Source organism: Melospiza melodia, chromosome 23 (genome assembly GCF_035770615.1).
Source record: "Melospiza melodia melodia isolate bMelMel2 chromosome 23, bMelMel2.pri, whole genome shotgun sequence".
Classification (NCBI taxonomy): domain Eukaryota; kingdom Metazoa; phylum Chordata; class Aves; order Passeriformes; family Passerellidae; genus Melospiza; species Melospiza melodia.
Window position 1 is genome coordinate 9,381,860 of NC_086216.1, and position 23,309 is coordinate 9,405,168.

General features: G+C 59.0%; 4 protein-coding genes across 6 annotated transcripts in view; 2 read left to right on the forward strand and 2 right to left on the reverse strand.

The window, feature by feature from the left end:
* Positions 1-217: 217 nt before the first annotated feature.
* Positions 218-9,474, reverse strand: POLR3D (RNA polymerase III subunit D). 2 transcript variants are annotated; one of them, XM_063175257.1, is made up of 8 exons: positions 9,301-9,474; positions 7,467-7,510; positions 5,623-5,768; positions 5,415-5,539; positions 4,616-4,787; positions 3,223-3,470; positions 860-1,012; positions 218-644 (listed from the first exon to the last, which is right to left on the reverse strand). In XM_063175257.1, the coding sequence occupies exons 1-8, from the start codon at positions 9,457-9,459 to the stop codon at positions 522-524; spliced, it is 1,170 nt and encodes a 389-aa protein (XP_063031327.1). In that variant the 5' UTR covers positions 9,460-9,474; the 3' UTR covers positions 218-521. The 2 variants fall into 2 exon arrangements, with proteins under 2 accessions (XP_063031327.1, XP_063031326.1); XM_063175256.1 differs by having other exon boundaries at positions 5,415-5,542.
* Positions 9,458-12,310, forward strand: LOC134428414 (putative uncharacterized protein encoded by LINC00482). The gene is made up of 3 exons (XM_063175132.1): positions 9,458-9,489; positions 10,834-10,987; positions 11,771-12,310. Exons 1-3 carry the CDS (start codon positions 9,458-9,460, stop codon positions 12,308-12,310), a joined length of 726 nt encoding a protein of 241 aa, XP_063031202.1.
* On the forward strand, positions 11,740-16,478 carry PHYHIP (phytanoyl-CoA 2-hydroxylase interacting protein). Its single transcript, XM_063175249.1, has 5 exons — positions 11,740-11,971; positions 12,877-13,060; positions 13,733-13,907; positions 14,972-15,089; positions 15,205-16,478. The coding sequence occupies exons 2-5, from the start codon at positions 12,896-12,898 to the stop codon at positions 15,737-15,739; spliced, it is 993 nt and encodes a 330-aa protein (XP_063031319.1). The 5' UTR covers positions 11,740-11,971; positions 12,877-12,895; the 3' UTR covers positions 15,740-16,478.
* A 1,197-nt stretch (positions 16,479-17,675) lies between these two features.
* The window catches only part of BMP1 (bone morphogenetic protein 1), a 34,007-nt gene continuing 28,373 nt past the window's right edge, over positions 17,676-23,309 (reverse strand). The window contains exons 16-20 of one of the 2 annotated variants that reach the window (XM_063175173.1): positions 19,865-19,990; positions 19,661-19,788; positions 19,375-19,588; positions 19,042-19,292; positions 17,676-17,938 (exon numbers count right to left, since the gene is read on the reverse strand). In XM_063175173.1, coding sequence (XP_063031243.1) covers positions 17,804-17,938; positions 19,042-19,292; positions 19,375-19,588; positions 19,661-19,788; positions 19,865-19,990 — 854 coding nt within the window. In that variant the 3' untranslated portion in view covers positions 17,676-17,803. Of the gene's footprint in view, positions 17,939-19,041; positions 19,293-19,374; positions 19,589-19,660; positions 19,789-19,864; positions 19,991-20,249; positions 20,686-23,309 lie in introns of those variants that run through there. The other variant, XM_063175174.1, reaches the window with a different exon arrangement.

The window sequence follows — 23,309 nt, forward strand, 5'->3', positions numbered from 1 at the left end:
AGGGTCAGATGTGGAGGGAGTTTAAGATGGGACGGGGTGGGAAAGTTCCCCCATCCCTGCTCCCTGCCCAGAGGCTGGTGGCACCCAGGGAGCTTTGGCTGCCCAATGACAGCCCTGTCACCCCCCAGGACAGGGTGGGGGTCACCCAGTGCCCCCCACCTGCTGCAGCCACACCCCAAGGCCTTGCAGGGCCCAGCAGAGGTGACAGAAGCATGACTGACACAGGGGGAACAGAGCTTTTATTCCAGGTTTTTCCCCCAGGACGTGTGTCCTGCTCCCACCAGCGTGTCCACAGAGCTGGGGGACACCCCAGAGCCCCCACACACCCCAAGATCCCCGTTTGGCACCGGGGGCAGCCGCTGGTGTGGGGGACACGGCCGGACAGCAGCTGGGAGCTGGCTCTGGATCCCTCAGGATCACAGCATGGGATTGCAATCCCAGCCCCCTGCCCACGTCCCAAAGGCACATCTGGAGGGGCTGAAGGTCCATCCTGGGATCTGGGGGGGCTGGGACCCCCTGGGCTATCGGTGCCTGTGCTCCAGGAGAGCCTCAAAGTCCGGGGAGCAGACGAGCTTGTGCCTGACGTGGCCCAGCACCATCATCTCACCCGTGCGGTTGTCCCCGATGCCCACGGACACCAGCTCCTGTTCCAGGGGACACAAACAGCCCTGAGCCACAGCAACCCCTGGGAGACCCCCCGAGGGGACCAGCAGGACCCCTCCCCACTGTCAGCAGGGCCAAGATCCCACTGCTCCCGGAGGAGATCAGCAGGGCTCTTCCCCACTGTTAGCATGGCCCCCCAGTTGGGGTTGTTTTGGGGTGAAACCCCCCAGATTGGGTGCCAGTGTCCCCTCCATACCTGTAGGAAGGAGCAGGGGGTGCCCATGGTCACGTCCAGGGTGACCTTGCCCAGCACCAGCTGCACTTTGCCTGACTTTCGGATGAGCAGCTTCCCCACCTGGCCCTCGGGGAGGTCGGCCAGGGTGCAGATGTTCTCTGCCTGCTTGGCCTCCTGCAGGGCACAGCGGGACTGGGATCAGCCCCTGGGACTGGGATAACCCCACTGGGACTGGGATAACCCCACTGGGACTGGGATAACCCCACTGGGACTGGGATAACCCCACTGGGAATGGGATCAGCCACCCTGGGACTGGCATCAGCCCTTGGGAATGGGATCAGCCCTTGGGAATGGGATCAGCCCTTGGGAATGGGATCATCCCCTGGGACTGGGATCAGCCCTTGGGAATGTGATAACCCCACTGGGACTGGGATCAGCCCCTGGGACTGGGATAACCCCACTGGGACTGGGATCAGCCCTTGGGAATGGGATAAACCCCACTGGGATTGAGATCAGGCCTTGGGACTGGGATAACCCCACTGGGACTGGGATCAGCCCCTGGGACTGGGATCAGCCCTTGGGAATGGGATCAGCCCTTGGGAATGGGATCAGGCCTTGGGAATGGGATCAGCCCCTGGGACTGGGATCAGCCCTTGGGAATGGGATAACCCCCCTGGGACTGGGATCATCCCACTGGGACTGGGATCAGCCCTTGGGAATGGGATCAGCCCTTGGGAATGGGATCAGCCCTTGGGAATGGGATCAGCCACCCTGGGACTGGGATCAGCCCTTGGGAATGGGATCAGCCCTTGGGAATGGGATCAGACCCTGGGAATGGGATAACCCCACTGGGAATGGGATCAGCCACCCTGGGACTGGGATAACCCCACTGGGACTGGGATCAGCCCTTGGGAATGGGATCAGCCCCTGGGACTGGGATCAGCCCCACTGGGAATGGGATCAGCCCCTGGGACTGGGATAACCCCACTGGGACTGGGATAACCCCACTGGGACTGGGATAACCCCACTGGGAATGGGATCAGCCACCCTGGGACTGGCATCAGCCCTTGGGAATGGGATCAGCCCTTGGGAATGGGATCAGCCCTTGGGAATGGGATCATCCCCTGGGACTGGGATCAGCCCTTGGGAATGTGATAACCCCACTGGGACTGGGATCAGCCCCTGGGACTGGGATAACCCCACTGGGACTGGGATCAGCCCTTGGGAATGGGATAAACCCCACTGGGATTGAGATCAGGCCTTGGGACTGGGATAACCCCACTGGGACTGGGATCAGCCCCTGGGACTGGGATCAGCCCTTGGGAATGGGATCAGCCCTTGGGAATGGGATCAGGCCTTGGGAATGGGATCAGCCCCTGGGACTGGGATCAGCCCTTGGGAATGGGATAACCCCCCTGGGACTGGGATCATCCCACTGGGACTGGGATCAGCCCTTGGGAATGGGATCAGCCCTTGGGAATGGGATCAGCCCTTGGGAATGGGATCAGCCACCCTGGGACTGGGATCAGCCCTTGGGAATGGGATCAGCCCTTGGGAATGGGATCAGACCCTGGGAATGGGATAACCCCACTGGGAATGGGATCAGCCACCCTGGGACTGGGATAACCCCACTGGGACTGGGATCAGCCCTTGGGAATGGGATCAGCCCCTGGGACTGGGATCAGCCCCACTGGGAATGGGATCAGCCCCTGGGACTGGGATCAGCCCTTGGGAATGGGATAACCCCCCTGGGACTGGGATCAGCCCCCCTAGGACTGGGATCAGCCCTTGGGAATGGGATCAGCCCACTGCGACTGGGATCAGCCCCTGGGACTGGGATAACCCCACTGGGACTGGGATAACCCCACTGGGACTGGGATCAGCCACTGGGACTGGGATAACCCCACTGGGACTGGGATCAGCCCTTGGGACTGGGATCAGCCCACTGGAACTGGGATCAGCCCTTGGGACTGGGATCAGCCCCTGGGACTGGAATAACCCCCCTGGGACTGGGATCAGCCCTTGGGACTGGGATCACAGTATGGGACTGGGATCATCTCGTGAGATTGGTATCACCCCACGGGACTGGGGGGGACAGCACCATGGGATAAGGGGACAGCAGAGGATTGGAGGAGAAAGGACACCACAGGATGGGGGGAACATCATGGGATAGCAGGGAGGCCACCGGGGGACTGGGGAAGATGACATCATGGGATCTAGCAGAAAGGCCACCACGGGATGGGAGGACAGTGACACCAAGGGATGGAGGGACATCACAGGAAGGGGTGGGAAGGACACAATGGGATGGGGGCACATCCTCATGGGCTTGGAGGGACACCACAGAAGGGGATGAGGATGAGGGGACACCCCCACCACGCCCCTACCTGGCTCTTCTCCTGCTTCACCAGCAGCACCTGCCCGTCCTCGCTGTGCAGCTCAGCCTTGCTGGGTTTGGAGTCGTGGCTGGGGGGCTGCCCTGGCAGGGTGTCAGGGAGCTGCAGGAACAGCAGCTCCTCCTCCTGGGCCAGGCTCAGCCTCTGCAGCAGCTCTGCTGCTGACACATCCCGTGGGAACCCGGGGGGGCCCTTGGGCTGGGCTGGCTTGGGATCCTCCTCACAGGGCTCTTCCTTCACTGCAGAGGGGGCACGGGGAACAGGGGATGCCCCCAGATTGTCCCTGCTGTGTCCCCTGCTCAGCCAAACCCAGCCCAGCCCAGCCCAGCCCTGCCCTGCCCTGCCCAGCCCAGCCCAACCCAACCCAACCCAGCCAAACCCAACCCAACCCAACCCAGCCCAACCCAGCCCAGCCCAACCCAACCCAACCCAGCCCAGCCCAACCCAGCCCAACCCAGCCCAGCCCAACCCAACCCAGCCCAGCCCAGCCCAACCCAGCCCAACCCAGCCCAACCCAACCCAACCCAGCCCAGCCCAACCCAACCCAGCCCAACCCAGCCCAACCCAACCCAGCCCAGCCCAACCCAGCCCAACCCAACCCAGCCCAGCCCAACCCAACCCAACCCAGCCCAGCCCAACCCAGCCCAACCCAGCCCAACCCAGCCCAACCCAACCCAACCCAGCCCAGCCCAACCCAGCCCAGCCCAACCCATCCCAACCCAACCCAGCCCAACCCAGCCCAACCCAGCCCAACCCAGCCCATCCCAACCAAACCCAACCCAACCCAACCCAACCCAACCCAACCCAACCCAACCCAACCCAACCCAACCCAACCCAGCCCAACCCAGCCCAGCCCAGCCCAGCCCAGCCCAACCCAGCCCAACCCAACCCAACCCAACCCAGCCCAACCCAGCCCAACCCAACCCAACCCAACCCAGCCCAACCCAGCCCAACCCAACCCAGCCCAACCCAGCCCAACCCAACCCAGCCCAACCCAACCCAACCCAACCCAACCCAACCCAGCCCAGCCCAGCCCAGCCCAACCCAGCCCAGCCCAGCCCAACCCAACCCAACCCAGCCCAGCCCAACCCAACCCAACCCAACCCAACCCAGCCCAACCCAGCCCAACCCAACCCAGCCCAACCCAGCCCAACCCAACCCAGCCCAACCCAACCCAGCCCAACCCAGCCCAACCCAACCCAGCCCAACCCAACCCAGCCCAACCCAACCCAGCCCAACCCAGCCCAACCCAACCCAGCCCAACCCAACCCAACCCAACCCAACCCAGCCCAACCCAGCCCAGCCCAGCCCAACCCAGCCCAACCCAGCCCAGCCCAACCCAACCCAACCCAACCCAGCCCAACCCAACCCAGCCCAGCCCCACCTTTCACTGCTGGTGGGTCCAGCTCCATCTTCTCCTCCTTGGCTGCAGGCAGCCATGGCTGTGTGTCCTCCTGCTCTGCCACCTCCTCCTTGAAGAGCCACCCCGAGTGTGCCAGGGGCAGCTGCACCGGCTTGTTCCGGATGTCGTTCTTCAGCCCCGGGTCATCCAGGAACTGTGGGGACAGCCAGGGGACATCAGCACTGCCATGGTGGCACAGGGGACACTCAGCACTGCCATGTTGGCACAAGGGACACTCAGGATCCCCCCATTGGCACAGAGGACATTCAGCACCACTGCAGGGACACAGGGGACATCAGCACTGCCCAGGGGCACAGGGGACACTCAGGATCACCCCAGGGGCACAGGGGACACTCAGCACTGTCATGGTGGCACAGGGGACACTCAGCACTGCCCCAGTGGCACAGAGGACACTCAGGATCACCCTGGTGACACTCAGCACTGCCCCAGTGGCACAGGGGACACTCAGCCCTGCCCTGGTGACACAAGGGACACTCAGCACTGCCTGGGTGACACAGGGGACACTCCGCATCACCCCAGTGGCACAGGGGACACTCAGCACTGCCCCGGTGGCACAGGGGACACTCAGGATCACTGCAGGGACACAAGGGACACTCAGCACCCCCAGGTGGCACAAGGGACACTCAGCACTGCCTCAGTGGCACAAGGGACACTCAGCATCACCCCAGTGGCACAGAGGACACTCAGCACCCCCAGGTGGCACAAAGGACACTCAGCACCCCCCAGTGGCACCAAAGCCACCCCTTCCATGCCCACTGACATCATCCTTCTGCAGCATCCTCAGGATCTGCTTGGTCTCCTCGTCCGTCTCCCTCTTCTCCTTCTTGATGTTGATGATGTGGGAAGGGCCGAAGTCGGACACGTCCACGCTCCTGTCCCAGGAGCCTGCTGGGGACACAGGAGCAGCCCAGGGTCACCCCAAAGGTGTGACCCCCCCCCAAAACCCCCCAGAGGAGAGCTCCCCTCACCTTTCTTCTTCATCATCTCAGCGGGGCCCTGCTCGAAGATGGAGTGGGACTGGATGACCTCGGGCCGGTTGCGGCCCCGGCCGTGCCCGTCCCGCTGCCGCTCCCGCTCCTTCTTCTCCTTCTTCACCGCCACATCCTCCCGGGGCCTGGGGGCAGAGGGGGCACAGCACCCCCACATCAGCCCCACAGCAGCCCCACATCAGCCCCACAGCACCCCCACATCAGCCCTGACCCTGCTAGGACATGGGGTTTGAGGAAGAGATCTCTGCGCATCACCCAGAGATATTGGTGGGGGTGTTTGGGATATTGGCGTGGATGTTTATATGGATATCTGAGAATTTCCATGGATATTTGAGATATTTATATGGATATTTGGGATATTTATTTGGATATTTGGGATATTTATATGGATATTTGGGGTATTTATATGGATATTTCAGACAATTCCGTGGATATTTGGCAAATTCATATGGATTGCTGAGATATTTCCATGGATATCTGGGATATTTCCATGGATATCTGGGATATTTATATGGATATTTGGGCTATTTCCATGGATATCTCAGACATTTCCATGGATATCTGGGATATTTCCATGGATATCTGGGATATTTATATGGATATTTGGGCTATTTCCATGGATATCTCAGACATTTCCATGGATAGCTGGGATATTTCCATGGATAACTGGGATATTTATGTGAATATTTGGGATATTTATATGGATATTTGGGATATTTATATGGATATTTGGGGTATTTATATGGATATTTCGGACATTTCCATGGATATTTGGCAAATTCATATGGATTGCTGAGATATTTCCATGGATAGTTGGGATATTTATAGAGATATCTGAGAACTTCCATGGGCATTCAGGCTACTTCCATGGATATCTGGGATATTTATATGGATATTTGGGCTATTTCCATGGATATCCCAGATATTTCCATGGATAACTGGGATATTTCCATGGGTATCTGGGATATTTATGTGAATATTTGAGATATTTATATGGATATCTGGGATATTTCCATGGATATCTCAGACATTTCCATGGATAACTGGGATATGTCCATGGATATCTGAGAATTCCCATGGGCATTTAGGATATTTATATGGATATTTGTGATATTTCCATGGATATTTGGGATATTCCTATGAATATTTGGGCTATTTCCATGGATATCCCAGATATTTCCATGGATAACTGGGATATTTCCATGGGAATCTGGGATATTTATGTGAATATTTGGGATATTTATATGGATATTTCCATGGGAATCTGGGATATTTCCATGGGAATCTGGGATATTTATGTGAATATTTGGGATATTTATATGGATATTTCCATGGGAATCTGGGATATTTATGTGAATATTTGGGATATTTCCATGGATAACTGGGATATTTCCATGGATAACTGGGATATTTCCATGGGTATCTGGGATATTTATATGAATACTTGGGATATTTATATGGATATCTGGGATATTTCTATGGATATTTGGGCTATTTCCATGGATATCCCAGACATTTCCATGGATAACTGGGATATTTCCATGGACAACAGATATTTCCATGGATATCTGAGAGATGTATATGAATATTTGGGATATTTATATGAATATTTGGGACATTTATATGGATATTTCCATGGTACCTTAGACATTTATATGGATGTTTGGATATCTGAGAATTCCCAAGGGTATTTGGGATATTTCCATGGATCAATGGGATCCCTCTCACTCCTCCCTTCTCCAGACCGACCAGCCCCACCTCAGAGATGCTCCAGACCCCAAACCAGCCCCGTGCCCCCCATGTCACCCAGATCCACCACTCACTCCTCCTTGATCTTCCTGCTGATGATGTTGGGGGTGAAAGTTTTCTGTGGGGGGAAAAAAACAGAGAGAAAAAATCATCCCCAACCCCCCCCCCCAGGCTGTCACAGCCACCCCAGAGCCTCGCTGGGGACACTGGGTGAGATGTGAAATGTGTCACCACACTTCTCCTCACACAGAAAAGCAAGGCACAGTTCTTGCCAAGAATATTTCTGGGCTTCACATTCCCTGAACCTCAGAGAAAGGAAAAACAATTCTTATCTCATTTGCTGTGCAAAAGTAAAATGCAGTATAAAAAGTGTTTACCCAAAGTGATGGGGTTTTATTTCCTTGGCCTATCAGGGCCAGGTGTGTGTGTGAGGTGGGACTGTGAGCTAAAAGTCGAGATTCTGTGCAGTGTGTGCAGAGTTCAATACTTAGCAAATCCAGATAATATAATATAATATAATATAATATAATATAATATAATATAATATAATATAATATAATATAATGTAATGTAATGTAATGTAATGTAATGTAATGTAATGTAATGTAATGTAATGTAATGTAATGTAATGTAATGTAATGTAATGTAATGTAATGTAATGTAATGTAATATAATATAATATAATAGTATATAATAGTATATAATATAATAGTATAGTATAGTATTTAATAGTATATAATAGTATATTATAGTATATCATATCATATCATATTATAGCATGTTATAGTATATATTATTTATACAGAGTATATTTCTATATTATATATAATATATATTATATATATTATTATACTATAAATGCTATAATATACTATAAAATAATATACTATAATATAATTAATATAACATAACGTAATATATAGCATAATATAATATAATATAGCATAATATAATAATATACTATAATATAATTTAATATAATGCAATAATGGAATATAAATAATAAATATAGAATGATATACTATAATACACTTTAATGTAATATAATATGATATTATAGTATATTATAGTAATAGTAAATATAGCATGATATAATATAATATAATATAATGTAATATAATGTAATGTAATGTAATGTAATGTAATGTAATGTAATATAATATAATATAATATAATATAATATAATATAATATAATATAATATAATAGTAGATTATAGTAATATAGTAAGTTATATTCATAATAAATATAGCAAGATATAATATACTAAAATATACTATAATATACTATAATATACTAAAAAATAATATACTGTACTATAATTAATATAATAGAACATAACATAATATAATATTGCATAATATAATAACATAATATGATTATAACATAATGTAATGTAATATAATATAATATAATATAATATAATAATATAAATAATAAATATAGCGTGATATAATATACTATAATATGCCATAATATACTATTATATAATACAATAGTATATTATATTAATAACAAATATAGCATAAAATAATATAATTAATATGACATATTTATATTACATTGCATTTTACTATATTATATTATATTATATTATATTATATTATATTATATTATATTATATTATATTATATTATATTATATTATATTATATTATATTATATTATACGATACTATATTATATTATATTATACAATACTATATTATATTATATTATTAATATAATCAAACAATTGAATTAATCAAATAATAAAATTAATTAAATTATTAATTAAATAATTAAATTAATATAATTAAATTAATTGCCCTTCTAATATCAATTAAACCCCCCTCCTCGTCCCTCCTGCCATGGGGCTCACGCGATCGGACGCCGGGTGCCCCCAATTTGGGGAGGGGGTCTCTCTCTCACCTTTTTGACGCCGCCCAGGGTGAGGTCCCGGGAGCGGATGGAGGGCAGGCGGCCCGGGCTGAGGGGGGGCGCGGGGGGGCGCCTGCCCAGCACCCCCCGGGGCCCCCCCGGCCGGAGGCTGCCCGGGGAGCCCGAGCTGCCAGAGCCCCCCTCGGCCATGCTGCGGGCAGGGGGCACGCTCAGGGGGAGGTGGGGCCCCGGACTGCGCCTGGAAATACACACACCCCAATAATGAACCCCCTGAACCCCCAAACTGCGCCTGGAAATACACACGCCCCAATAAGGAACCCCTGAACCCCCAAACTGCGCCTGGAAATACACACACCCCAGTGATGAACCCCTGAACCCCCAAACTGTGCCTGGAAATACACACACCCCAATAATGAACCCCCAAACAGCTCAGAAATACACCCACCCCAGTAATGAACACCCTGAACCCCCAAACTGCGCCTGGAAATACACACGCCCCAATAATGAACCCCCTGAACCCCCAAACTGCGCCTGGAAATACACACACCCCAGTGATGAACCCCTGAACCCCCAAACTGCGCCTGGAAATACACACACCCTAATAATGAACCCCCAAACAGAGCTCAGAAATACACCCATCCAATAATGAACGCCCTGCACCCCCAAACTGCACCTGGAAATACACACACACCAGTAATGAACGCCCTGAACCCCCAAACTGGGCCTGGAAATACACCCACCCTAATAATGAACACCCAAACTGGGTTCAGAACTACACCCACCCCAGTAATGAACCCCCTGAACCCTCAAACTGGGGTCAGAAATACACACACCCCAGTAATGAACACCCTGCACCCCCAATCTGGGCCCGGAAATACACCCATCCCAGTGATGAACCCCCAAACTGGGCCCGGAAATACACCCATCCCAGTAATGAACCCCCAAATGGGCTCAGAAATCCACCCACCCCAGTAATGAACCCCCAAACTGAGCTCAGAAATACATGCACCCTAATAATGAGCCCCCAAAACAGGGCTCAGTCCTACACCCACTCCAGTAATGACTCCAAATGGGCTCAGAACTGTACCCACCCCAATACTGAACCCCCAAACGGGCTCAGAACTGCGCCCACCCCAAAAATGAACCCCAAAACAGGACTCAGTCCTACACCCACCCCAGTAACGACCCCCCTGCACCCCCAAACAAGATCCCCGTGACCCAGGGGGTTGTGTTCCCTCTGCCCCCACCCAGGACCCCCTCGTTCCCCCCTCCCCAGGTTTCCCAGCTCCCCCCCACTCCCAACTTGTCCCCCCTTCCCCAGCTTTCCCAGCCCCCCACACACCCCAAACAGGACCCCTTTGTTCCCCCTCCCCAAGGATCTCAGCCCCCTCCTCACGGGCCTCACCCCCTCAGGACCCCCCGGCGCCCCCTCCCCAGGGATCTCACCCCCCTCCTCCCCTTCTCACCCCTCTCCCCAGCATTCCCACCCCTCACACACCCCCAAACAGGGCCCCCTCTCCCCCCGCTCCCCAGGGGTCTCACTCCCCACCTCGCACCCCTCAGGACCCCCCGGAGCCCCCCAAATTCCGCCCCCCTCCCCCGCCACGCCGCCCCTCACCCTGCCCGGGCAGCCACGGGCTCGCCGCCCTCACTGCGCATGCGTCATGCGCGGCGCGCCCTTCCTGGCACGACGCTGCCGCCGCCATCTTTGCTGAGGGCACGGCGGGCTTGGCAATGAGCCGCCATCTTTGTGGTTGGCATTGCCCAACCCGATGTGAGGGCGGTGGCGCCATTTTTGTGACGGGCAGTGCCCGGCTCTCCGGACCGGGCACCGGGGGCAGCGCTGGGGGGGACATTTTTGGGGGGGTCACTCTTTCTGTATTTAACACCCTCACGGGATTCCTGCAGTGCGACCGCCCCCCTCAGGGTCTTCTGCAGCCCCACAGCCAGCTGGCACCCACACAGAGGGGGGTTCATGCGTGGGCACCCCCTCGCAGAAATTTGGGGAGCAATGAGGTTTTTGGGGTGCTCTCTCACCCGCCCACCCGAAAAAAGCTTTGTCCCTCCAAGAAGAGTGTTTATCACGTGCAAAACAAAAAGTCCGTCGGTCCGTCCGCCCCCCTTGGGCTCTGCACCCCCATTCCGCGGGGGTCCTGTGTGGGTACCAGCATCCCCACGCCCCTCCTCCATCCTCCATCCCGTTTTTGGGGCCGGGAGGGGAACTGTCCCGGTTGTGCCGTTTGCAGGACAATGGGGACACCCCCTCCCTGCCCCAAAAATGGGGGGAACAGTCAGAACCTGCCCACCACCCACCCCCAATCTGCACCCACATCCCACTCTGCCTCCATCACCTGACGCCGCACGCATCCCTCCATGCCATTGGCAGAACCGGGAGGTTTTTCCTTCCTCCCCCTTGGATATCTATTTTTCCCCCCCTTTTTTTTTTTTTTTTTTTTTTTTTTTTTTTTTTCTCTCTCTCTCTCCTCTCCCTCCTCTGGAGGGTGTTTGCTATTTCCGAGCTGGCTGGGAGGATCCCATTCGCATCAGCCGCAGGCAGCGACGCGGCATCGCCGGGTACCACCTCGCTCCCTCCGGCATCCTCCGTCCTCCCGGCTTGGATCAGCCCCACCGGGGCTCCGTGTCCTGCCCTGCCGCTGCACCGGCACCCCCGCGGCTCCCGGCAGCCCCCCGGCACGGCCAGGTAAGGGCCTCACCGGCACGGCCACACCGGAGCGCCCACCGAGCCCCGGCGGCGCTGGGGCTCCGTGGCACGGCCGGGGGGATGCTCGGAGGGCAGGGGGACACGGCGGGCACGGCGTCTCTCAGGGGACACGGTGACACGATGCAGCTGGCACAATCCCGGTGCGGAATTCCTGCGCCACCGCCGGGCACGGCGACGGACGGGGCAGCGAGGTGGCACCGTGTCCCCGGAGCGGTGACCTTCGCAAGGGCTCTGCCGGGGGGTGACAGCGGATTTGGGGAGCAGATTGGGGATGGGGGGGGGGACACGTGGCAGTGGGTGGCCGTGGGTGCCGAGTGACGGGGACACGCGCGGCGTGGGTGGCCGTGGGCACACGGAGGGGGCGGTGGCACCTTGGCACCCAAGGCTGGGGGGGGCACCCTCGCCTGCAGCCCCCCGTGCCGTGGATGCGACTCCTTGTCCCCCCTCCGTGGGCATCGCCCACCCCCAGAGCGCCTTCCTGGGGGGGGGGGGGGCGCGGGGAAACTGAGGCACGGGCCGGGGCAAAGGCGGATCCAGCTTTTCCAGTGCCTGCGTCCAACCCTCCCCTCTCCCAGCAACTCCCTCGGCTCTCCCCTTGTTTTTCTTTCCCCACCCGGTGTTGAGCAAACCCCGAAACGCCCGCTGGCGTCGCGCCGGGGCCCCGCGGCACCCGGGGGAGCGGCCGGGGCCCCCGCACCCGACCGGGCTTGTTGGCGGCGTCCCGCTGCCTGCTGCTGCCTGCGCTGCCTATTCCTGGCTCCCGGCCGCCCTTCCACCCCGCTGCCATCTGCTCCGCCGCGGGCAGCCTTGGCAGCGCCGGCGTGGGCAGCCAGAGGGGGCTCGGCACCCCCAGAACCCCGCGCTGTGCCCCCCACCTCCCGCAGGAGCTCAGCCCCTCCGGCCATGGAGCTGCTGTCCACCCCCAAAAACATCGAGATCAACAACATCACCTGCGATTCCTTCCGCATCTCCTGGGCCATGGAGAAGGGGGACCTGGAGAGGGTCACCCACTACTTCATCGACCTCAACAAGAAGGAGAACAAGAATTCCAACAAGTTCAAGCACCGGGTGAGCCGGGTGGAGGACGCGGGACCCCCTGCCCGGGGAGAGGAGACGGGCTTGGCCGGGAGGAACCGGCTCTTAGCCCTCTCTAGCGCTGAATTTGGGTCATTCCCGTCACGGGACACGCTGGCGCAGGGCACCGGGACGGGGATCGGGGGGTGGCGGACCCCGCTGAGCCCCCGCGGGGGAGCTGAGCTGCTCCTGCTCCCCCTCCCCGCGCTGCGAGTCACTAATTCGGGCCGTTTTTAGCAGCGCCGTTGCCACGGTGATGCTATTTAATGTTTAACATTATTTTTTTTTTCTCTCTCTCTCCTCCCCAATAATAAGGGGTGGAGGGGGGGGTGGGATAATTTTTTTTTTCCCCCTCCATCTCCCGACTTCAGCATCCGCCGTTGCCACAGAAACGGCTCTGCACTGCGGAGCTGCTCCGTGGCCTCTTGACACCGCGAGATGCCACCGGCAGCGGGGGGACCCCGAAACCACCTCGGGGACTCTGTGTCCCCACGGCAGCAGCGGGGACACGTTTGGGGACATATTTGGGGGAGCGCTGTGGGCACAGAGCAGGGGGAGCTGCCCGTGGATATTTTAGGGGGGAGTCTCCGTGGATATTTCGGGGTGTGCGGTACCCGGGGGGTGCGGGGGGATGCTGTCCCGCCTGACCCTCGCCGCTCGGCGCAGGATGTCCCCACCAAGCTGGTGGCCAAGGCGGTGCCGCTGCCCATGACGGTGCGGGGCCACTGGTTCCTGAGCCCCCGCACCGAGTACAGCGTGGCCGTGCAGACGGCGGTCAAGCAGAGCGACGGCGAGTACCTGGTGTCCGGCTGGAGCGAGACCGTGGAGTTCTGCACCGGGGGTGAGCGGGGACCGTGGGGGCGTCCCCGGGAGGCCGGAGGGAGGATGGGGGCGATGCCAGCAGCCCGGAGCTGCGGGGAGGACGGGGGCGATGCTGGGAGCAGGGAGGGAGGACGGGATTGATGCTCCTGGAATCGGGAGCTGGGCCGGGGATGGGGACGGTGGGGAAGGAGGATGGGGTTGATGCCTGGAGCTGGGAGGAGGATGGAGGCGGTGCTGGGAGCCGCGAGGATGAGGAGGACAGGGGCAAAATCTAGGATTGGGAGCCAGGAGGAAGGATGGGGTTGATGGAAGGGGGAAGAGGGCAATGCCTGGAGCTGAGAGGGAGGATGGAGATGGTGCTTGGAGATGGAAGCAGGGAGGGAAAACAGGGAAGACCCAGGAGCTGGGAGGGAGAACAGGGGTCAGTGCTGGGAGCAGGGAGGGAGAACGGGAGCGATCCCAGGAGCAGGGAGGGAGAATTGGGGCGACCCCAGGAGCTGGGAGATCGAAGGGGAAAGAGGGCAATGCCTGGAGCTGAGAGGGAAGACGGGGACGATGCCTGGAGCAGGGAGCAGGGAGGGAAAACAGGGGCGATCCTGAGAGCAGGGAGGGAGAACAGGGGAGAACCCAAGAGCTGGGAGGGAAAGGGGGTCAGTGCTGGGAGCAAGGAGGGAGAACAGGGGCGACGGCAGGAGCTGGGAGGGAGGACAGGAGCGATCCCAAGAGCTGGGAAGGAGAACAGGGGAGAACCCAAGAGCTGGGAAGGAGAACAGGAGCAATTCCAAGAGCTGGGAAGGAGAACAGGGGTGATCACAGGAGCTGGGAGCAAAGAGGGGTCAGTGCTGGGAGCCACGGGGGAGATCGGGGGTGGTGTCGGTAGCCACGAGCCGGGAGAGAGGATGGGGGAAACGCTGGGAGCTGGGAGCCCGGAGGAGGACGGGGGCGATGCCGGGAGCTGGCACAAGCCGGGCCGGTTGGAGCGGCAGCTGATGAGTGGGAGGCAGGAGGTGCGGGGAGCTGCGGGCAGGGATGGGCTGCTGCAGGGGGATGGAGACGCCCTGATGTCCCCGCGCCTGTCCCCAGACTACGCCAAGGAGCACCTAGCCCAGCTGCAGGAGAAAGCGGAGCTGATCGCCGGCCGCATGCTGCGCTTCTCCGTCTTCTACCGCAACCAGCACAAGGAGTATTTCCAGCACGTCAGGTACCCCCAGCCCCATTGCCCACGCTCCCCGCCCGCAGAGCGCATTCCCTGACCCTGCCTGTGCCTGTCTGTGTGTCCCTCCTCCTCCTCCTCCTCCTCCTCGTCCTCGTGGCAGGATGCACTGCGGGAACGTGATGAAGCCGTCGCTGAAGGACAACAGCGGGAGCCACGGCTCGCCCACCAGCGGGATGCTGCACGGCATCTTCTTCAGCTGCAACACCGAGTTCAACACCGGGCAGCCCCCGCAGGACTCGCCCTACGGCCGGTACCGCTTCCAAATCCCGGCGCAGCGCCTCTTCAACCCCAACACCAACCTCTACTTCGCGGACTTCTACTGCATGTACACCGCCTACCACTACGTCGTGCTGGTCCTGGCGCCCAAGGGCTCCTCGGGGGATCTCTTCTGCCGGGAGCGCCTTCCCCAGCTGGACATTTCCTCCAACAAGTTCCTGACGTGCTGCGTGGAGGAGGGCGAGCTGGTGTACCGCCACGCCCAGGACAGCATCCTGGAGGTCATTTACACGGAGCCGGTGGACCTGAGCCTCGGCGTGCTGGGGGAGATCAGCGGCCACCAGCTCATGAGCCTCTCCACCGCCAACGCCAAAAAGGACCCCAGCTGCAAGACGTGCAACATCAGCGTGGGGCGTTAGGCGGCCCAGGCGGGCAGGGCCGGGCAGGGCGACGGGCGCTGCCCGCGGGGGCTTCTCCCACGGACGCCGGTGGGTGGAGGACACGGGTGGGCTCGGGGGAGCCGGGACGCTGCTTCGGCGAGGAGGCAGAGCCCGCGCCGCTGCGCGCCCCGAGGGAGGAAGCCTTCATCTCCTGGACTGGCCGAGCAGCAGCGTCCTCGCTGGCGTGAGCCCCGCGCTCTGCCCCGCTCCGGGACCCCCTTCCCCTCCCTCCGGCGTCCCCCGCATCCCCCCACCCGGGTTCGCGCAGCTCCCAGGGAGCCCCGGCCCTGCCAGCCGGGACTGGGGCTCCCCGGCTATTCCAGGGGGTTCAGGGAGATATTGGAAGCACCCCCCGGTTTTGAACTGCTCCCGGGGACGGGGGGTGCTCGGACACAATGGGGCCGTGGGGGACCCCGGGCGCGCCCCCACGTCCCGTCCCTCTCTGCTCTGCGTGTCCCCGGCCCCGCGGCCCCGGAGGCAGCCGGAGGAGCCAGGGAAGGGGAGAACGGATCTGCAGCCCCCCTCCCTCCCCGTGCCCCCCCAAACCCGCCGCCCCCCGCATGAGCCGTCGGCAGCATGGCGCTTGCGTGCGGCCCCCCCGGGGTGCCCGCGCCCCGTTCTCTGTGTCCCCCCTGCACGCTCTACAACAACGGCTCCCCCTCCCCGAGCATCCCTGTGCTGTGCTGGAGGTGTTTCAATAAACTCTGTGCGGTCGCCACCGGCCGTGTGACGCGCCTCTGTCCCCCATGGGACCCCAAGGAGTGGCTCAGACCCCCCCACAATCCCCACACTGATCCGGGGATCTGGGACTGGGAGGGGACGAGGTGGCCCTCGGCAGCTCTGAGACAAGTTCAGGTTGGAAGGGCCTTCCTGGAGATCACCAGGTCCATCGCACCTGCCCGGGCAGGGTCACCTGGCTCAGGTGACACAGGAGCACGTTTGGAATGTGGCCAGAGAGGGAGGCGCCACCCTCGCCTGGGGCTGTCCCAGTGCTCTGCCACCCTCCGTGGAAAGCAGCTCATCCTCACGTTGAGGTGGAACTCATGTTTGTGTTTATGGCCGTTGCTCCTCATCCTGCCACTGAAAAATCCCCCCGAGCTCTTCACCCCACGGAGACTGAAACCCCCTCAGGATGAAACCCCCGGTGCCCATCGCGGTTGTGCCCACGGAGCATGCCAGGCTGGCACACGGAGGGAACAGAAACATCCCCGTGGCAGCAGCAGCAGCAGCAGCGAGCAGGGGCTGCAGGAGGGGTCGAGGCACGCGGTGGGCGCGGGGGCCGTGGCACAGCCCACCCTCCATCTGCCACCCGCCACCACGGGCACGCGCTGGAGCACGCGGTGGGCACAGCACGTGGCACCCACCCACGCACCCTGCCACCCACCCACCCCACAGCGGCTGCTGCCTCAGAGACACCTCGAAATAAAGATGTGGGGGGACAGAACCCACCTGCAGAGTCCTGGGGGCTCCGAGCCCACCGCCCTCCTCAGGACCTTGGTTGGAGTTCCTGGCTCTGCTCCATCAGAACCCCCAAGGATGGGGCTCCTCCTTTAGGATTGGGGTCTGTGCAGGGTCCCGGCTGCTTTCCCCCCCATTCCAGCCCCATTTTGGGTGCTGTTCTGCCGGGCTGGAAGCAAAGAGGCCGCAGCTGCCCCCGCTCCAAGTACAAGGGTATTTATTTCATGGGTACAAGAGAGAGACAGCACCTTGTGTGTGTTGGGCTCTTCCCGGTTACTGGTTTGTACATTCAGAGCTTTGGCCGGGGCAGGGGAGGGCAGCGGGTCCTGCTCGGCCCCTCCCCAGCCCCGGGGTGGGCGGCTGCCGGCGGGGACCCCCCCTGTGCCCCCCGTGCCGCGGGCGCCCGAGCCCCGGGGCCCCGTGCGAGCGTGTCTTGAGTGCTGAGGTTGGCTGTGTGCTCCTCCTCCGTGCAGTCTGTGCGGGGCAGCGCTCCCCGCCGTCCTCCCTGCCCTCTTCCTCCTCCTCCTCCTCCTCTTCCTCCTCCTCCTCCTCCCCTGCCCGCGGCGGGGCCGGGACCCCCGGCCCTCATTTCCTCGTGTGCAGCGTGTCCTGGAACTTGGTGCTGGTGTAGCGAAGGTGGAAACCCTTCTTGTTGATGGTGTCGTCCGAGTGGAAGCGGATCATCACCGAGTCTCCGGCCGAGTAAACCTCCTCGGGGGGCTGCGGGGAGGGGAGGGAGGGGGTGCTCAGATCCACGAACACCCCTGGGGTGATTGCTGGGGGGAATATTTGCACTGGGGAATGTGGGAATCATCACACCAGACCAAATTCCCGTGGGGATTTCTCCACACTGCTGATCCATGAGCACTCTTGGGGTGAGCACCCATTGTGGCTGGGAATATTTGCACTGGGGAGAGTGGGAATCATCAAATTCCTGTGGGGATTTCTCCACACTGCTGATCCACGAGCACCCCTGGGGTGAGAACCCATGGCAGGTGGGAATATTTGCACTCTGGAGGGTGGGAATTTGCACTGTGGAGAGTGGGAATCATCACACAAATTCCTGTGGGGATTTCTCCACACTGCTGATCCATGGGCACCCCCAAGGTGGGCACCCATGGCAGGTGGGAATATTTGCACGGTGGAGAGTGGGAATCGTCACACCAGACCGAATTCCTGTTGGGATTTCCGCTGTGCGGAGTGGGAATTTGCACTGTGGAGAGTGGGAATCATCACACAAATTCCTGTGGGGATTTCTCCACACTGCTGATCCATGAGCATCCCCAGGGCGAGCACCCATTGTGGCTGGGAATATTTGCACTGTGGAGAGTGGGAATCATCACAATACACCAAATTCCCACAGGGATTTCTCCACACTGCTGATCCACGAGCACCCCAGAGGTGAGCGTCCATGGTGGCAGAAATATTTGCACTGGGGAGAGTGGGATTGATCACACCACACCAAATTCCTGTGGGGATTTCCACTGTGCAGAGTGGGAATTTGCACTGTGGAGAGTGGGAATCATCACACAAATTCCTGTGGGGATTTCTCCACACTGCTGATCCATGAGCACCCCCAGGTTGAGCACCCATTGTGGCTGGGAATATTTGCACTGTGGAGGGAGGGGTTTCTCCACACGACTGATCCACGAGAACTCTTGGGGTGAGCGCCCATGGCGAGTGGGAATATTTGCCCTGGGGAGGGTGGGATTTATCACACCACACCAAATTCCCATGGAGATTTTTCCACACTGCTCTGGCTCTGCCTCATCCCTCACCTTGAACCCCAACTCCTCACCCCCCAGCCCACATGCCAGGCTCACCCCGGAGCCGCAGAAGCGGCCGAGGCGCGGGGCCGTCCCGTCGTAGCCGTCGAAGAGCTCCATGTAGTCATATCCACAGTCGGCCTCCTCCTCGATCTCAAAGGTCTGGAAGATGAGCTCCACACCGAAGCCCTCCTCGGCCATGATCACCCACTCGCAGTCCGAGCCCCCTGGGTAGTTGTTGTCCCCAAATTGTGCGTGGGAATACAAATCCTTGGTCTTCACCTCGGCGCGCACCTGGCCCCCGCACACTGCGGGAGGAGATGGGGTTTAGGGTTTGGGGGCTCTGAGCCCCCACCCCACAACCCCATTTCCCATCCCCAGTGGAGGTACCTGTGCTGTGCGTGGCCTCGAATCCCTTCTTCTGGATGGAGTTATCAGACACGAACTTGAGGAACATCTTGTTGCCCGAGGAGACGATGGGCTCGGGCTCCTTGGCCCCGCAGAAGCGCCCGAGCGCCGGCGCCTTGGCGTCCTTCCCATCGAAGATCTCCAGGTGGTCGTAGGTGCATTCCTGCTGTGCCTCCACATCCAGCTCTGAGAAGCTCTGTGGAGGGTCTGGGTGAGGTCAGGGCTCGGCAGAGGTGACCCCAGTGCCCCCCACCCCCCAAACTCCTACCAGCTTGATGCGGTGCCCCGGCGTGGTGCTGATGGCCCAGGTGCACTCCTTCTTACTGGGGTATTTATCGGGCCAGTTGGGGCTGGTGATGGTCCCCGAGACAGATGTCACCTTGTGGTCACAGCCAGCTGTGGGGACAGCCAGGAGGGTCACAGAGGGGTGGTTGGGGGGTTCCCAAGGGAACGGGGGGCGGGCTGGACCCACCTTCCTTGCAGTCGTGCTTGTTGTCGTGCAGCACGAAGCCGCTGCGGCACTGGCACTCGTAGCTGCCGAAGGAGTTGAGGCACTCGTGCTGGCAGCCCCCGTTGTTCTTGGAGCACTCATCCTTGTCTGGGAGAGAGCAGAGTGATCCCTGAGCGGGCTGGGGAAGCCTGGAACGGTGCAATTCCATCCCCCCAGGCCCCCCGGCCCCGCTGCCCTCCAGCCAAGCAAGCGCCCCCGGGCAGCAGCGAAGCAGCTCCAGCATCCCAGCCCCTGCGGGCACCGACGGCTCCTCCTCTCCCGTGGGCTCACCCATGGGTGCCACCATTACCTGCTGCCAGGATGGACGGGGGATAAAGGCAGAAAAACACACAGTGACAACCAAAGATGCACAAGAAAGACCAGGACGCTGGAGTCCCTCTTTACTCATCGATAGGAAATGTCACAGACACGGTAAAAATTGGGGGGACGGGGGGGGGAGAAAAAATAAAACAAACAAGGTCAGCTGGTCAATGACAAAACCAAGGGGGTGGGGTGCTTAGAACCAAAAAAAAAAAAAAAAAAAAAAAAAAAAAGTTTAAAAAAAGTTTAAAAAAAAAATAAAAATAAGGTCAACAACCAGTTCTGTCAAGCAAAAGGCTGCCGGGGCCGGCAGCACGGCTCGGCTCGGTCCCACCGTGCTCCCGCACGGCTCCGGGGCCGCGGCGTTCCTGAGAAAGACGGAGAGGACGGAGCGGCTCAGGAGGGGCCCCGCGGCCGCTTCTGCATGCGGAACTTGAGGCCGGGCGGGCGAGACTTGGGCGGCTGCAGCTGCTGCTTCTTCTCTGCGGAGAGAGAGGGAGAGAAGGGGGGGAGCGCTGGGGGCGCGGGGGGCGGCGGGGAGGGGCTGGGGGGGCCATGCGGAGCGGCAGCCGGGGGCAAGCAGCAGCGAGGGGACCCCCGGGAGCCCCTCTGCGGCCGGGGAGGAAGAGGAGGAGGAGGAGGATGAGGATGAGGCTGGGCTTTGGGTGGGTTCCTAGGGATGGCGCTGGAGGGGTTTGGGGTCACCCCGAGCTGGGCGGATTGACCTCCCAAAGACCCCTCCGGGTGCCATCGCTCCCCCTGCCCTCGGGGCGGTGTTGTGGGGAGGGAAGGCAGCAGCAAGCGGGCACCGGAGCCCCCAGCGCCCCCCTCCGAGCTCACAGCGGGGCCGGGAGGAGCCGGGATCCCTCCCGGAGCCATCGGTGAGCGGGGGTCCTGCCCCGACCCCCCGGCCGCCTCTCAAGCCGTAAGCTGGCGTCTCCTCGGTGTGAGGGAGGAGGAGGCGAGGCAGAAAGGCCCGGTTGGGGTTGGGGAAGGGGCTCCTGGGCTCAGAGCAGCTCCAGCACGGCTGGAGGGGGAGCTGGGAGCCTGGGCGGGCGAGACGAGAGCAGCAGAAGAGTCGGCAGCGGGAAGAAGCCCGGCGGCTCGGTGTCTTTGCTTAGCGATCCTTTATTCCAAAGCAGCTCGCCCGCCGCCAGCCGGCATCGCTCACCGTTCTCCCCCGCGGGCATCCGACGGCTCCGGGCTGCTCCGACCGCCCCGCAGCCCCCGGCAGCGCCTCTCCCCCCGCTGCGGACCCCCCAGCGCCGCCGGGGCTCGGCACAGAGCCGGGGGGACCTACCTGGATGCCGACACCGTGGCGGATTCCCGGGAGGAACGCGCGTCCCGGGAGGAGGAGGAGGAGGAAGAGGAGGAGGAGGAGGAGGAGGAAGGGGTCACGTCTTCAGCGGGGAAAAGCGGGCGCCCGGACGGCCAGGCTGCCCCGCGGCACCGAGGGGCTCGTCCGGAGCGCGGGGACCCTCCGCGGCCAAAAAGGGGCCGCACGGGAGAGGTTTTGCCCAGGGAGCAACCCCGGAGGGACCAGAGGCGGCCGAGTCCTCCAGGGTGGTCCTGCTGCCGGGAAAGCCCGAGACCTGAGCGGGGGAAGGTGGAGGAGATGGATTGATGATGATCTGTTATCACCCCATATCCCGTGGCGTGAGGAAAAAGGGGATGAGGATGATGATGAGGATGGAGCCCGGAGCGCTCCGTGGGGACACTCACCCGGCTGCCCCGTGGTCCCGCTCGGCTTCCCCGAGGAATCGCTTTGTGGAGGGCGCCGGCTCCCGACGGCTGGGCCCCCTGCGCCGCCCTCCTCGCCTTGGTTTTCATCGAACACATAAAGCAAAGACACTCCGTGCCCGGCCCGCGGGGCTCTGCCGCTCCGGGAACGCCGCTCCCGCAGCCGGAGCCCCTCAAAAAACGGCTCAGGGCTCTCTCAGAGCTGGGATGGCCTCCAGGGCACCGTGCCACACCCGGGGGACCGTCCGGTGCTCGAGGGCCCCGTGGCAGCCCCCAGCGCGTCCAGCCTTTGGTGGTGTCGCCATCCCTGCGCACCAAACCCGTCCGAAGGCGACACCGCCTCGCGGAGGGCTGGCCCGGGAGAGGAGAGCGGACAGGGAGAGGCCGGGGACGGTGTTTGGGAGGAGCGATGGCTCCGGATGCTGAGGCCGGGATGCGGAGCGCCCTGCGCGGGGAGCGGGGGCAGCCGGGGCCGTGCAGCAGAGCGGGAGCAGCAGCAGCAGCAGCAGCAGCAGAGCGGGGTGTCACCGTCCCCCCACCCTGGGAATGCCACCCCAGGGGTGCAGCACCCGGGGCCCAGCACATCCCTGTCCCCAGATGGAGCCCAGCATGCCCTGGCTGTTTGGGGAGGCCCTGAGAGCACCCCCGACTCTGAAATAGGAGCCAATTGTCCCCAAAAAAGAGGAGAAAACCCCAAAAATATGCTGCCAGCCAGGTTGGCCTGTGGCTGGAGGGTTTTGAGACTAGAACCTCTGAGGTAGGAGCCAATTATCCCCGAAAAGAGGAGAAAATCTCCCAAAATGTGCTGCCAGCCAGGCTGCCTGTGCCTGGAGGGTTTTGGGATTGGGGGCTCTGAATTAGGAGCCAATTGTCCCCCAAAAGTGTTGAAACCTCTCAAAATGTGCTGCTAGCAAAGCTGCCTGTGCCTGGAGGGTTTTGGGATTGGGGGCTCTGAATTAGGAGCCAATTGTTCCCTAAAAGAGTTGAAACCTCTCAAAATGTGCTGCCAGCCAGGCTGCCCATGGCTCGGGGGTTTTGGGACTAGGGGCTCTGAGGTAGGTGCCAATTGTGCTCCAAAAGAGGAGAAAACCCCCAAAAATGTGCTGCTAGCAAGGCTGCCAGTGCCTGGAGGGTTTTGGGGCTGGGGGCTCTGAGGTAGGTGCCAATTGTGTCCCAAAAGAGGAGAAAAGCCCCCAAAATGTGCTGCCAGCCAGGCTGCCCGTGCCTGGAGGGTTTGAGACCAGGGCCTGCACTCCCAGCTCTGAATTAGGAACCAATTGTCCCCTTAAAGAGGAGAAAATCCCTCAAAATGTGCTGCCAGCCAGGCTGCCTGTGGCTGGAAGGTTTCGAGACCAGGAGCTGCACC

Coding starts and splice junctions, on each gene's coding strand:
- POLR3D (XM_063175256.1), bottom strand. CDS start 9,459: ATGGCCGAGGGGGGCTCTGGCAGCTCGGGCTCCCCGGGCAGCCTCCGG. Junction 5,543..5,622: donor TGAGATGATGAAGAAGAAAG/GTGAGGGGAGCT, acceptor CTGTGTCCCCAG/CAGGCTCCTGGGACAGGAGC. Junction 3,471..4,615: donor GGACCCACCAGCAGTGAAAG/GTGGGGCTGGGC, acceptor CCCCCTCTGCAG/TGAAGGAAGAGCCCTGTGAG.
- PHYHIP (XM_063175249.1), top strand. CDS start 12,896: ATGGAGCTGCTGTCCACCCCCAAAAACATCGAGATCAACAACATCACC. Junction 13,061..13,732: donor CCAACAAGTTCAAGCACCGG/GTGAGCCGGGTG, acceptor CGCTCGGCGCAG/GATGTCCCCACCAAGCTGGT. Junction 15,090..15,204: donor GAGTATTTCCAGCACGTCAG/GTACCCCCAGCC, acceptor TCCTCGTGGCAG/GATGCACTGCGGGAACGTGA.
- LOC134428414 (XM_063175132.1), top strand. CDS start 9,458: ATGCTGCGGGCAGGGGGCACGCTCAGGGGGAG. Junction 9,490..10,833: donor GGGGGCACGCTCAGGGGGAG/GTGGGGCCCCGG, acceptor CGCACCCCTCAG/GACCCCCCGGAGCCCCCCAA. Junction 10,988..11,770: donor CGCCGCCATCTTTGCTGAGG/GCACGGCGGGCT, acceptor CCTCCTCTGGAG/GGTGTTTGCTATTTCCGAGC.